The sequence below is a fragment of the Aquarana catesbeiana genome, linkage group LG09 (assembly GCF_042186555.1).
Source record: "Aquarana catesbeiana isolate 2022-GZ linkage group LG09, ASM4218655v1, whole genome shotgun sequence".
Classification (NCBI taxonomy): Eukaryota; Metazoa; Chordata; class Amphibia; order Anura; family Ranidae; genus Aquarana; species Aquarana catesbeiana.
In genome coordinates this window covers 182619744-182633633 of record NC_133332.1, presented here as the reverse complement: position 1 = coordinate 182633633, position 13890 = coordinate 182619744, and the positions used below count along the sequence as shown (strand labels likewise).

Sequence of the window (13890 nt, the reverse complement as noted above, 5' to 3'; positions counted from 1 at the left end):
AATTTTAGTCTCATCTGACCACCTTAAAACGCACCTTGAAGATTCTGAGGCCACATGGAAAAAGGTGTTCAATTTTAGTCTCATCTGACCAGAAAACCTTTTTCCATGTGGCCTCAGAATCTTTAAGTTGTCTGGCGGAAATCCAATACAGCTCAATATCCAAATAACACCATTCCTACAGTAAAAGCATGGAGGTGGTAATATCTTGTTATGGGAGTGTTTCTCTGCAGCAGGGAATGAAGCACTTGTCAGGATAGAAGAAAAATGGATGGGGCAAACTGCCATCATATTCTTGAGGAAAATCTGCTGCCCTCTGCCAGAAATTTGTCAATGGAAAGAAGGTTTACCTTCCAACATGACAATGATCCAAAGCACACAGCAAAAATTACCACACAGTGGTTGAAGGTGAAAATGGGGAATGTCCTTGCATGCTTTAGTCAAAGCCCAGACTTAAACCCCAAAATTGAAAATCTGTAGAATGACTTGAAGGATGCTGTCCACAAATGGTCACCATCAAATTTAACTGAACTTGAGTTCTGCAAAGAAGAGTGAGCAAATTTTGCAAAGTCTAGATGTGCAAAGTTAGTAGAGACATGTCCCAAAAGACTAAAGGCTGTATTTAAAGCAAAATGTGGTCCAACAAAATACTGACATTGGGGGGGGGGGGGGGGGTGTGATCCTTCTTCCAACTCGGTGATTCCGTTTTTTGAATTTTTGGATTTTTATTCTGACATGTTAGTGTTCCATCTTTCACTTAGATGTTTCAAGTTGCACTAGTGAATACAGCTGGATAAAACAGATAGCGCATCCTCACCCTTTAGTGCCGGTTCACACTAGACGCGGCACGACTTGCAGGTCGCACTGCCGGGGCGACTTGCAAGACGACTTCTGTATAGAAGTCTATGCAAGTCGCCCCCAAAGTAGTACAGGAACCTTTCTTCTGAGTCGGAGCGACTTGCGTCGCTCCGATTAGAACGGTTCCATTGTACAGAACGGGAGGCGACTTGTCAGGCGGCTAGGTCGCCTGACAAGTCGCCCCCGTGTGAACCGGCCCTGAGGCACAATGCCTCTAACTGTTTTGGAGTGTGCACGTGACAGAGCAGAAGGTGTTTTAGAGCAGGGGTCTCAAACTGGCGGCCCTTCAGCTGTTGCAAAACTACAAGTCCCATGAGGCATTGCAAGGCTGACAGTTACAAGCATGACTCCCACAGGCAGAGGCATGATGGAACTTTTGGGTAGTTTTGCAACAGCTGGAGGGCCCCCAGTTTGAGACCCCTGTTTTAAAGCATAAGCCCTCAAATTCCTTATCCACCTAGCTATAGTGGACTTTGAAGCAGTGGTGTCCCTTGCATGGACACAATGACAGAACAAACAGGGAATCTGTTTGCCTATGGGCCAATTCACACTGAGTGGTGATAGACATTTCATGGCATGGTAAAACGTCTGTCACCACAGGGACACACGGGAAACCATTGTTTCCTATGTTTTTCATTCAAACTGCAATGCAGCCTAGCACTGCAATAAAATTGCTGTGCTGTGTGAATTGGCCCTAAAAGAAGCAGAAGGTTTTAGGTACACACTATTGGCTCTGACAACGTCCACTAAATGTAGGGAGACTTCCTTTGGATGCTAAGAGCAGGTCATAAGGATGGCATAACAATGTCCTCATTAAGATGGAACACTGAAACCACCTTTGGAAGGAAGGATGGGAATGAGACACAGAGATATTTGATTTCATTTTGGGTTTATACTTTTGACTATGACCAATATGTACATGGTTTTTAGATCTCAGTCTTTTGACCGTAAAGTCTAGTACACAGGGGATAAATGCTAGGTGACATTGGCCGGTTCAATACAATCTGGCCAACATTCGGCCCGTGTGTATAGCAGTCGGGCCGGCTTCTGTTGGAAGAGCATGGAGCCGACCGGCTCCTGGTCAGCATTCTCAGCGCTGACTGGAGTGTTCAGGCGGGGGGGGCTGGTTTGGGTGTTCCCCGTCAGAACACAATAGCCCAGCGGGGGAGGTCGCTGTACTAACATCGGATTGTTAGTACAGAATGTCCGACAAGGCCTTCGCCTTGTCTATTGTGAACACACATTGTTGAAATCTTTAAAATGTTGCAACATTCACACCGAACAGTTTCTGTAATAAGGAACATCTTAACCAAAAGAGGCTCCCTATGTCCAGAATACCTGAAATTCAGACATTTCATGTTCTCGCTGGCTCCAGAGATACACAGACATGAAATGCCATTGGATAATTCATGACCATAGATTCATAAATCCCCTCTTTTGCTATAGTGGCAGTTTCATACAAAAGAATGTCATGGTGTCTGGAATGGCTTAACTGTGTAGTTACAAAAAAAGATCAATGTTTATTAATGTGAGAGAAAGATGAACATTGTAGATCCAGCAGAATGCCAACGATATCAAGCAAACTCACAGGAACTGTGGCCGGTTCCTTAATTTTTGGCAATAAAGAAGAATTTAAGAAACACATAAATAAACCCTGTTTAGATATGCATTTGCACCGTACCACACAATATATTCTTACAGTTACAGCAAGTCAAGATAGTTTCATACATCCATGTTCTCCAAAGCAAATAGTAAGTCAGAAACAGTGTGAATTTTCAGTCATACAATAGGACAAGAACGTCCTACAGCTACAAAGCAAGGGGAAAATAATCTCACATGACTAATACTTTAACTCAAAAAAGGCAACTGTACCTTGATACTGCCAGAATTCATTATCTGTGTTTATCTGAAGATTTATGGGTAAAAACATTAATTAAAGAAAATAAATGGGTGCATTAAAATTTAGCTATATAAAATAAACAATATTAAGTAAACATTGTTAAAGTAAACAGGAAAATAGGATTTTTATAACAGCTTACCTGTAAAATCCTTTTCTTGGAGTACATCATGGGACACAGAGCCTTAAGTAATAACTTAATGGGTATATAGGCAGCTTCAGGTGATGGACACTGGTATACCCAATCCAGGAAGTTCACTCCCTATATAAACCCTCCTACTTCCAGGAGCACATCAGTTTTTGCAGCAAAGCAACATACTTAAAGCGGTTTTCCAACTACAATCAATTTTTTTTTTTTAACCCTTTCAGAAGCTTTTAAATTAGCATTTTAACACTCATGTCTTTTGTAAAATGTGTCCCCCGATGTAAGTATTTATCTCTTAAAGTTTGTTAGCCCTTTCTTGGCCGATTTCATTTTGCTTGTGGGCATGTGAAACCCACAAGCATCCTGTTCCGGGATATGGTGCCTGTTCTCTCCCCGATCTTGCGCATTGAGTCATTTTCGCACCACCGTTGTTCTGCCGAGAAATGCCCCGTCGAATAATGCCCGCCCTGTACTGCGCATGCGCAGCGATTGCATAGTATGGAGCTGCCGAAAGGTGGAATCCAATGTTCGGCAGCTTCGTACTGCGCAAGCACCATGCATGCGTAGTACCGGGCGGGCATTATTCGACAGGGGGCAGGACACCGTCAACTAATCAGGCTGCCATCACAACGGGCATCATCGGAAGTGCCCGCCCCGTTGTGATGGCAATGAAGCCCTCGGCGAGACCCACTGACTCCTGGGAAACGATGACACACATCTCCCAGGAGCAGTAGCGAGCGGAGGTGCCGAGGGAAGTGACGTAAGGAGCCGTGGAGAGGAAGATTTCAAGGGACCACATAGCAACAGGCATTAGGAGGCGAGTAAAAAAAAAAAAAAAAAAATTTTTGTTTTTACATTTTATTTCATGCACAGTAATACTTTTTTTTTTTTGGGTGGAACTCCACTTTAAACCCCAAAAAGAGGGGAGGGACCTCTGTGTCCCATGATGTACTCCAAGAAAAGGATTTTACAGGTAATCTGTTAAAAATATCCTATTTTCTTTATCGTACATCATGGGACACAGAGCCTTAATAACTTAATTGGACGTCCCATAGCAATGCTATTTGAGGGGAGGGAGACACAACCCGCAGGGTACCCCAGACATGAGGACCTATACTGCTGCCTGCAGCACACTACACCCGAAGGTGATATCCTCATACTTCCTTACATCCACCTGATAAAATTTTGTGAATGTATGTACTGAAGACCAAGTTGCAGCCTTACAGATCTGAGCCATGGAGGCCTGGTGACGCACTGCCCAAGAAGCACTAACCGACCTGGTAGAGTGCACTATGACTTGGAAAGGGGGAATCTTACCCCTTAAATTATAAGTCTGAATTATAGCTTGTCGAATCCACTTAGCGACAGTGGATTTCAACGCTGCCTGTCCTTTCTTAGGACCCTCTGGCAGAATAAAGAAGACACAAGTCTTTATAATCTGAGCAGTTGTCTTTAAAGTGGAGTTCCACCCACTTTTACAACGCTTTAGCATCCCTCACTAAACTGTGCACTGTAAACGAATTGGATATTTTTTTATTTTTTTCTCAGCTCTTACTGTATATCTGCTGTATTCATTTTTCACTTCCTCCTCCCTGGCCGTGGCCCATCGCATCATTTCCTGTTTGCAATGCCTTCTGGGAAGGAGCAGCAACTTCCTCTGACACTGTCGTTGCTATGGAAACCTGTCCTGAAACCTATTACACTGCTTGTGCTGCACTGAGCATGTGCGAGATCTGCAAGGATGAGATCCAGGAAGAAATACAGTCTGTCTTCAGATGCCCACACTTAAGATGGCCACGGCCTGCTGTAAGTTTATAAAATAACAAACTACTGCTATAAACCAACAAAACAGACCTTGGTTTGCAGACTAACTTTACTAAAATACATTAAGCTTGTGTATTATAGGGGTATTTTTATTTAAAAAGTATAATTTCGGCCGGAACACCACTTTAAATAGATTTTCACTGCTCTCTCCACATCAAGACAATGTAGTAACTTCTCTTCCCTGGAACATGGTTTTGGAAAAAACGATGGCAGGACAATATCTTGGTTCAGGTGAAAACCTGAAACCACTTTTGGCCAAAAGTCTGGACAAGGGCGTAACATCACTCCTCATGAATAATCAAGTATGGCTCTTTACAAGAAAAAGCAGCCAATTCTGAAACCCTCCTTGCTGAGGATACAGCAACTAAAAATAACAACTTCCTTGTCAGAAGGACTAAGGGAATATACTGTATGTTCAAATGGCTGTTTCTGCAACACTGACAAAATTAAGTTCAAGTCCCAAGGGTTGAAAGGAAGTTTGACTGGCGGATTAAGCCACATCACCCCTTGCATAAAACCCCAGACTAAAGAATGTGTAGCAAGCGGTCTTTGAAATAAGACCGAAAAAGCTGAGACTTGGCCCTTAATAGTACTCAAGGCCAACTTCATCTCTACCCCTAATTGTAGAAAGGCAAGAATTCTGCCTATGATATACCTCCAAGGGTGCCAACCCTTGGATTCACACCAGGAAACATAAGCCCTCCAGACTCTAATATATAGTCCTGGAAGCTGGCTTCCTTGCATTAATCAAGGTAGAGACAACTGACCCGGAAAGCCCACGTTTCTTCAGAATGTGGGTTTCAATAGCCAAGCCCTTAAATTTAGCATTCGTAAGGTAGGATGGAATATCGGCCCCTGTGAGAGTAGGTCTGGCCGTAGTGGGAGAGACCATGGACCCTTCACTGCCATCTTTACAATTTCTGCATACCATGACCTTCTGGGCCATGCTGGTGCTACCAGAATTACTGGCTTTCTTTCCAACCTGATCCTGCAAAGAAGTCGAGGCAGCAACTGTATAGGCGGAAATGCATAAATCAGTGAGAACTGATCCCAAAGGGTCACCAACGCATCTGTTTCGCATGCGAGTGGATCCCTTGTCCTGGACACAAAGTTGACTAACTTCATGTTGAATCTGGATGCTAGAAGATCTACATCCGGAGTCCCCCATCTTTGGCAAATAGCCCAAAAAATGTCAGGGTGAAGAGACCATTCCCCCTGGAATAACTTCTGGCGACTCAAGTAGTCCGCCTGCCAATTCTCTACTCCCGGAATGAAGACTGCCGATGGGCAGAAAGGAATGTTCCGTGCCTAAGTTAGAATTAGGTTCACCTCTCTCTGCACTGAGAGACTCTTGGTGCCCCCTTGGTGATTGATATAGACCACAGCTGTGGCATTGTCGGATTGGATCCTGACAGGACAATCCCGTAACCTGGAAGACCAGGCCTTTAGAGCCAGACACACAGCCCGAATCTCTAGGATATTGATGGGCAAGGTTCTTTCGGCTATTGACCACTGTCCCTGGACAGTTGTCTTCTCTAATACTGCTCCCCAGCCTGAAAGGCTGGCATCTGTCGTTACCACTTTCCAGATAATAGGTCTGAAGGATTTTCCTTTCAGCAGATTCTGGGTTAGTAACCAACTGAGGCTTTGGGACACCCTTGGGGATAGCAGCATTTGTAAGTCTAAAGCTTGAATTGTTTTGTTCCAAGAAGACAGGATACTGTTTTGCAACAGTCTTAAATGGAACTGGGCATAGGAAACCGCTTCGAATGAAGCCACCATTTTTCCTAGCAACCTCATGCAAAGGCGAATGGAGGGATCGCCTTTTGACCTGACCATCCGCACCAGCTCTCTTATGGGGTTGATCTTTGCCTGAGGCAAGAACACATTTTTCTGGGCTGTGTCTATGATCAGACCCAAACACTCCAGCCTTTTTTTCGGTTTTAAGGAAGATTTCTCTAGGATGAGACTACAACCCAGACTTTCCAGGTAACTGGTTGGAATGCACACGCTTTGCTCCAAACAAGCCACCGACTGGTCTATTAGCAGTAGATCCTCTAAGTACGCCAAGACTTATGCCCTGTGCCCTTAACCTGGCTAGAGGTGGGGCCAGGATTTTTGTAAACACCCGGGGTTCTGTAGCTAGCCCGAAGGGCAAGGCTACAAACTGGAAATGCTGCTGTTCTACCTTGAACCGCAGAAACCTTTGGTGAGTGGGAAATAATAGGATTTTTAATAACAGCTTACCTGTAAAATGCTTTTCTTGGAGTACACCATGGGACACAGAGCCTTGTTAATTACTTAATGGGTTGTATAGCTCACCAATAGGTGATTGGACACTGGCACACCCAATGAAGACAAGCCCCCCTCTATATAACCCCTCCCCTAAGGAGAGTACCTCAGTTTTTGTAGCAAAGCAATAAGGATCCCATAAGAAGGGGGGGGAGATCTCTGTGTCCCGTGGTGTACTCCAAGAAAAGGATTTTACAGATAAGCAATTAAAAATCCTATTTTCTTTTTCGTACACCACGGGACACAGAGCTTTGTTAATTACTTAATGGGACGTCCCAGAGCAATGCTCAACTTGAAGGGAGTGAGACAAATCAAAGCAGACCACCATCAGATGTGAGGGCCTACATAGCTGCCTGCAGCACACTGCGCCCGAAGGCGGTATCCTCAAGCCCTCTTACATCCACTTGATAGAATATGGTAAATGTATGGACTGAAGACCAGGTTGCAGCCTTGCAGATCTGAGCCAAGGAGGCCTGGTGATGCACCGCCCAAGAAGCACTTACTGCTCTGGTCGAGTGCGCTTTCACACAAAAAGGAGAATTTTCTGTTTCAAACCATAAGCTTGAATAATAACCTGCCGAATCTCACTGCTGCTAAAGTATCCTCAATGACATATGCAGGAGCTGCCATATTAGGAGAAGCTGCAGGCCTGACATGGGCAATGACTCATCCTGTGCGGCTGCATCAGGTGCAGCAGGGGAGGATGGAACCAGGCAGGTATGACTAAGACCCCCCCGATCCAGATGGCGACACCTTAGTGCCCCTCTTCCCTGCCCCTGAACTCCTGGGAAGGCATAGTCCTAAGCTAGAAAAAAGCAGAGGTACTAGCGCAGGTGCATCAACTGCTGAGCTAGTCTAGCAATATAAACAATATGCTGCTAATTTGCACAGCCTGATGCTGAGTAGGTGTCTTGGTGTGCCTGCATCCAACACACATGGAATTACTTACGTGTCCCAAGCTGCTGTGTCCCTCCTGTATGCAGAGCTCTGGTGTCTGGGGGTTTATTAAAAAAATTCTGCCTTGCGCTGTGGCTGGAGGAACACCCGTGGCAAACCCCTGCGCTCTTAGGGTAATGGCGGCAGCAGCAAGGGGCCGAGAAGAGGGAGAGAGAAAGGTCCCAACGAGCGCCGTGGACCCCGGACTATGAGGGACCCCCCCTACAGAGTTGTGGCAGAGCCTGCAGCAGAGGAAGTGAGCCGCTCAACGCACCGGCTGATACTGAGCTTTAGTTTCCTGGAGAGCATGGTAAGTAGAACACCAGGTATGCCTCTTTACTCCCTCCAGTGGTGGAAACAGGTAGGGCATGCAACTACACATAGGAGAAAGTCCTTAAGATTTTTTTCTTAGGATTTTCTCACTTACCTAATCCCAGCCGCAGGAACTGCTGAAGACTAGACAGATCCAATCTTCACCCATCTACAGGTCCAGGCCTCTTCCCTGGACCTGTAGAAGAGTCTGCCAAAGTATCTTTGCGCAATTTTTAATATGTGCCTAAAGTACTGGATCCCAGAGGCCAGTTCTACATGAGAGACATTACAGGCAAAACCTCACTCTTCAGCGAGGCCCGGGTACCATCCATTTTAGCGTTTTTTTGGATAAATCCGGTTGCATAGCTCCTTGATCCTCGGAGGGATCTTCAGTAGAGCTTTCTTCTTAGCACTTCTTTAACCGTGACCAACACCTTACACACTGGCAAAAAAACTGAGGCACTCTCCTTATGGGAGGGGTTATATAGAGGGGGACTGGTCTTCATTGGGTGTGCTAGTGTCCAATCACCTATTGGTGAGCTATACAACCCATTAATTAACGAAGCTCTATGTCCCGTGGTGTATGAAAAAGAAATAGGAACATGCAGATATGCATCCCTGATGTCGATAGATGCCTGAAATTCTTCTCCTAGTAGGATAGAAACTACTGACCTTATCGTCTCCATGCGAAAGGAGCAGATCTTCAGAAACGGATTTAGATTCTTTAGATCTAGAAAAAGTCTGACATCTCCATTCGGTTTTGGTACTGTGAAGAGGTTTGAATAAAACCCCAAACCTTGCTCTTCTGTGGGGATCTGCATGATAACCCCCTGAGCCATTAATCGGTCTAGTGCCCAAAACAGAGATTGCCTTTTCTCTGGATCTTTGGGAACGTTTGAGCTCAGGAAACAAGACGGTGGAATGTCCCGAAATTCCAGCTTGTACCCCAGTGTTACCGTGGATATGACCCATCTGTCCTGAATTTCCTCCTGCCGTCTGAAAACTGCAGAAGTCTTCCCCCCACCCTGGGGAGGGGGGGGGGGGGCACTTCTTCATGATGAGGCTTTAGGATTCTGCTTTGCAGGTTTCCGGCTCCAGGTCTTCTTTTGAGCCTGGGCCTGACCCTGAGGTTTTCCTCTAGAGTCTGACGGCGGAGGCCATCGCCACTGCCTAGAAGCGGAAGCCCCTGGTGCAGGGGAAAGAGCCAGTTTAAATCAAGGGCGGAAAAAAGGAAATGCAGCTCACAAACACTATTGCACGGGAATGACACCGCCCTAGTAAGAACTGGTTCCAGGTGCTGGCTTTGCTGGTTTGCAGTGAGGTAAAAAGAAATCCTGGATAGCCGCACTCTGGGATAAGGACATCTTTATTTCAATAAAATCCAACAATACAGTCAATTGCAGAGACGTACAGGGTGGTAAACTGCTAACGCGTTTCACATCATTTGGATGCTTATTCGTAGCTAGAGAGGGATAGTAGTAGTGTGGTATAAATAGAAAAGTGAAAAAGTAAAAGAGGGGGGGGGCGGGGTATGCATGCCGGTAAAACAACCAATCACCGCGCTGGGTTTGCTATGCAGCGCGGTGATTGGTTGTTTTACCGGCATGCATACCCCGCCCCCCCTCTTTTACTTTTTCACTTTTCTATTTATACCACACTACTACTATCCCTCTTTAGCTACAAATAAGCATCCAAATGATGTGAAACGCATTAGCAGTCTACCACCCTGTACGTCTCTGCAATTGACTGTATTGTTGGATTTTATGGAAATAAAGATGTCCTTATCCCAGAGTGCGGCTATCCAGGATTTCTTTCTACCTCACTTAAATCAAGGGCGTTTATACTTTCTTTTGACTGGCAAAAGAGTACTTTTCCCACTAGAAATTGTTTGGATGTATTTGTCCAAATCATCCCCAAATAGCCGATCCCATAAAAAGGGAACCCAGTCAGGAGCTTTTTACATGGTGCTTTGGCTGACCAATTTTTTAACCACAGGACTCTACGCATATGTACGAGCGTAAGCGTAAGGTATGACACCTGGTGAATAGATTCTTTAATGGCATCCATGGCAAAGCATAATGCTTTTGGTAGTACGGCCAAATCCTGGGCTTGTTGTGCAGGAACCTCTTTAAGGGCCTGTCTAAATTGGTCCTTTAGGGACTGGCAGATGCCTATTGCAGTGACTGCAGGCTGAGTAACGGCACCTGCCAAGGCGGATTTTAACAGGAATTCCAACCTGTTATCTGTTGGATCCTTAAGCATTTGTGCATTGTCTACTGGACAAGTTAGACTGTTATTCACACTGGAAATCGCAGCGTCAACTGCTGGTACCTTCTATTTTTGGGTGAATTTCTCCTCCACGGGATAGAGAACTGAAAATCGATTTGGAGGAAGAAAATGCTTATCGGGGTGATCCCATTCAGCATAAATAAGCTGTTCTAGCAATGCATGGACAGGAAACGCATGCAAAGGCTGTGAAGGTTTTAAGGAACCCAAGGAAGAAACTGAGCTTCCAGCAGACTCCATTAGGGGTAGCATGAAAGTAGAATGAACCATCTCCGTAAGAGATTGTATCAGCAATTTCTCAGACAGCGAGGCTGAAAAAGACTTTGCAAAGGAATAGTCGGTTTGTCTTTCCTCCTGATCGCTTGAGGGTAAAACCTCATCCTGTGCCCACTGTTCCCCTTGCAAAGGTTCTAAAGTGGGGAAGGGGGATCTAATCTAGCACGCTTCCTATCCATTTCAATGGAGGATGCGATTAAAGCCGCTAATCTTCTTTCCAGACCTTGCAGGGTGGAGGAAAAGGCATCTTCAATCACGTATACAGGGGCGGAGATGTGAGAAGCAGCTGCACCATCAATTTGTTCCAATGGCTCACCCTGGCTGGCCATAATTGGTATTTCAGGCGAGGATGACAGTGTGCGACTGAAATTCCTAACGCCTGAGGGTGAAACCTTTCGTTTTTTTTGTGTTGGTTTTTTGGTTTTTGTGGTGTCTTTTTGGTACGCATCGTCCTAAGCACAAAAGCAAAAGGTACTATTAAATTGCACTACTTGCTGAAAATAGTCATGACAGAATGATGCCGCTATTAAGTTCAGCCTAGTGCTGGGAAAAATGTCCTTCCTGTATCAGGAATGCCAGTTGCAACCCTTACGTGCCCCACCACTCCTGTGTCCCTGTGTGCAGCCTGCTCGGTTCCTCCTTGCTTTCAGCGGAGGAGAGACTGCTCCAGCTAACCGTTAAGCCTGTTTGCCGTGCGTCCTTGTAGACGTTACACGGCGCCGTGCCTAGGCCCCGCCCTCTTCAAAAACCCACCCCCTCCTTTTGTTTGAAAAAATATTCCCGCGCTGGCAGCTTTCGGATCCGCAGACCCAACACGAGGGGGGGAGGAGAGGCAGAGCCCTGTCACCAGCAGGCAACGAAAACAAACAGTGTGAGAAAACTTCAGGACCTCTGCACCCGCGGGGGGGGGGGGGGGGGGGTAAGGCAAGGGGGGTACGGGGTACACCGCTGTTTCCCTAACCCTCCGGTCCCTTCAGGGGGGAGAAAAAAAGTATTTGGCAGATCTCATACCTGAGAGGAATCCCCCTGCGCAAGCTGTAACGGCCACACACAGACTGACACTGAGCTTTACAGGGAAGACAACAGATAAGGGTATGTGCATAGACTCCCTCTAGTGGAGATTTACAGCATGACAACATTTTTTTCCCTTAAAGAATACATAGGTGGACTTTTTAGTTCCTAAGTTTCTTCCCTTACCTTATCCCTGCAGGATTTGCTGAATCCAACCTTCACCCATTATGGCGGGCTGCGTTTTGCAAACCTTCAAGGACTGGGTCCCTTTTTATCGGGGTTCCACTCTGTTGCGGACACTGGCTGCAAGGACCTTTTTCTGTCCACATTCACCCTGTTATTTGGTATTTCTATATTAATCTTTTATTTTTTTTTAACTTGCCCAATACATGATTCTTGAAAGAGCTGATCACATTAACCTGCAGAGACGAACTGTCTGGTCACCAGGTCTGCCTTAAGTGTTGTGTTAATTAACATGTTAATTATATTATTGTCTTTTAAGTTTTTGCTAGAGGGGAGGGGGGAGTGTCCATGAGTCAGCCCTACCTCGTTATCTAACCCCTTGTGTTAAATGTGTATAAAAAGGCTGTGTTCTGTCCAATAAAGCAGTCAAGATTCTACAAGCTATTATCGACTAGACTTGTATTTACTGCAGCTATAATATTATATCTGTCTGATGGTCATACTGGAGTAAGCGGTGTTATTGACGGAGGCACTCAGTGGAGTGTGGAACAGGATCCGTCACAATTGGTGGCAAGCTCTGGGATGCTCCTCTTGCCTAGGCACACCCAAATCACCACCGGGACCCCCTGCTCCTAACAGCAGATGGAACATCACTACGCCAGACTCAAGCGCAGCACCTTGAAGGATCTCTTGGAAGCCCGTGGAAAAGTCTCCAGCAACAAATCCAAAGCGACTCTCATCACCGAACTAATGGAGATTGACCAGGCCAGTAACCCACCAGCAGATACCTCAGAGGCGGCAAAGTTCCAGCGTGACGTCCAGTGGCGACTGGCCTTGTATGGTACTCACCCCCCGCAGGAGGTTATCAGTCAAGTGTTAACAGAGGTGTCCCAGCTGCGAATGGCTGAACTCCAGCGGGACCAAGGAGCGTCAGTTATGTTCAACCGGGAAGCTCCAGCGGCCCGCAAAAAGCTACCCTATGCCGCCTTCCGCATGTTTCAAGATGGTGAAGATGAGATGGATGTTTACCTGCAAATGTTTGAGCGTCAATGCGGTCTCCAAGGTGTCAATAAAGCAGATTGGGTCACGCTCCTGGTCAGCCGTCTCACAGGAAGGGCTGCAGAGGCGTACAATAATGTCCCTGATGAGATCAGCCAGGACTATGACCGGGTAAAAGAAAGACTATTGGCTCGCTTCGGCATTACTCCAGAGGCACACCGTTTGAGGTTTCGCAACCTCCGCCGAAAGGAGAGAGAGCCTTACACAGAATGGGCTCATCAAATGACCCGAGCAGCGGAGAGTTGGATGACCGGGCGCCAAGCTGTTACCATGGCAGATGCGCTCCAGCTAATCCTCCTGGAACAATTCTATGATCATACCCCACATGAAGTTAGAGACTGGGTAAAGGATCGGCGGCCAGTCACAGTAGATGAAGCTGCCACCCTAGCTGACCAATACGTGGATTCAAGGCGGACTGTACAACCAGAGCCTAAGACCCCAGCTCGGCCTGTCCCCAACATTCCACGGAGCGTTGCCCCTCCACACCAGCCGTCAATCCCCGGCCCCACTCAGCTACCATCTTCACGAGGAAAAGGGGACCTCTGCTACAGATGCAACCAAACAGGGCATGTTAGGAGGTATTGTCCGCAGAATGTTTCCCAGGACGCGCGGAACAACAGGCCCCTTGGACCTGCCCGGGCTGCTGCACACTGTCTGGAGAGAGATGATGTGACTCACCCAAGCGAGGAGAATATTGGAATTCTACATGAGGCAGACCCTGTGCAAGCTGCCACTACAGATAATCGTTTGCACCATCGACAAGCCGTGTGGATTAATGGTCGGGCTGCACAGGGACTGCGGGACACGGGAGCTA

General features: G+C 46.5%; 1 protein-coding gene across 1 annotated transcript in view; it reads right to left on the bottom strand.

Moving 5' to 3' along the window:
• THOC2 (THO complex subunit 2) overlaps positions 1-13890 on the bottom strand; it is a 251420-nt gene that overhangs the window by 17735 nt on the left and 219795 nt on the right. Inside the window, exon 38 of the mRNA XM_073599433.1 lies at positions 2728-2775. Coding sequence (XP_073455534.1) covers positions 2748-2775 — 28 coding nt within the window. The 3' untranslated portion in view covers positions 2728-2747. The remainder of the gene's footprint in view (positions 1-2727; positions 2776-13890) is intronic.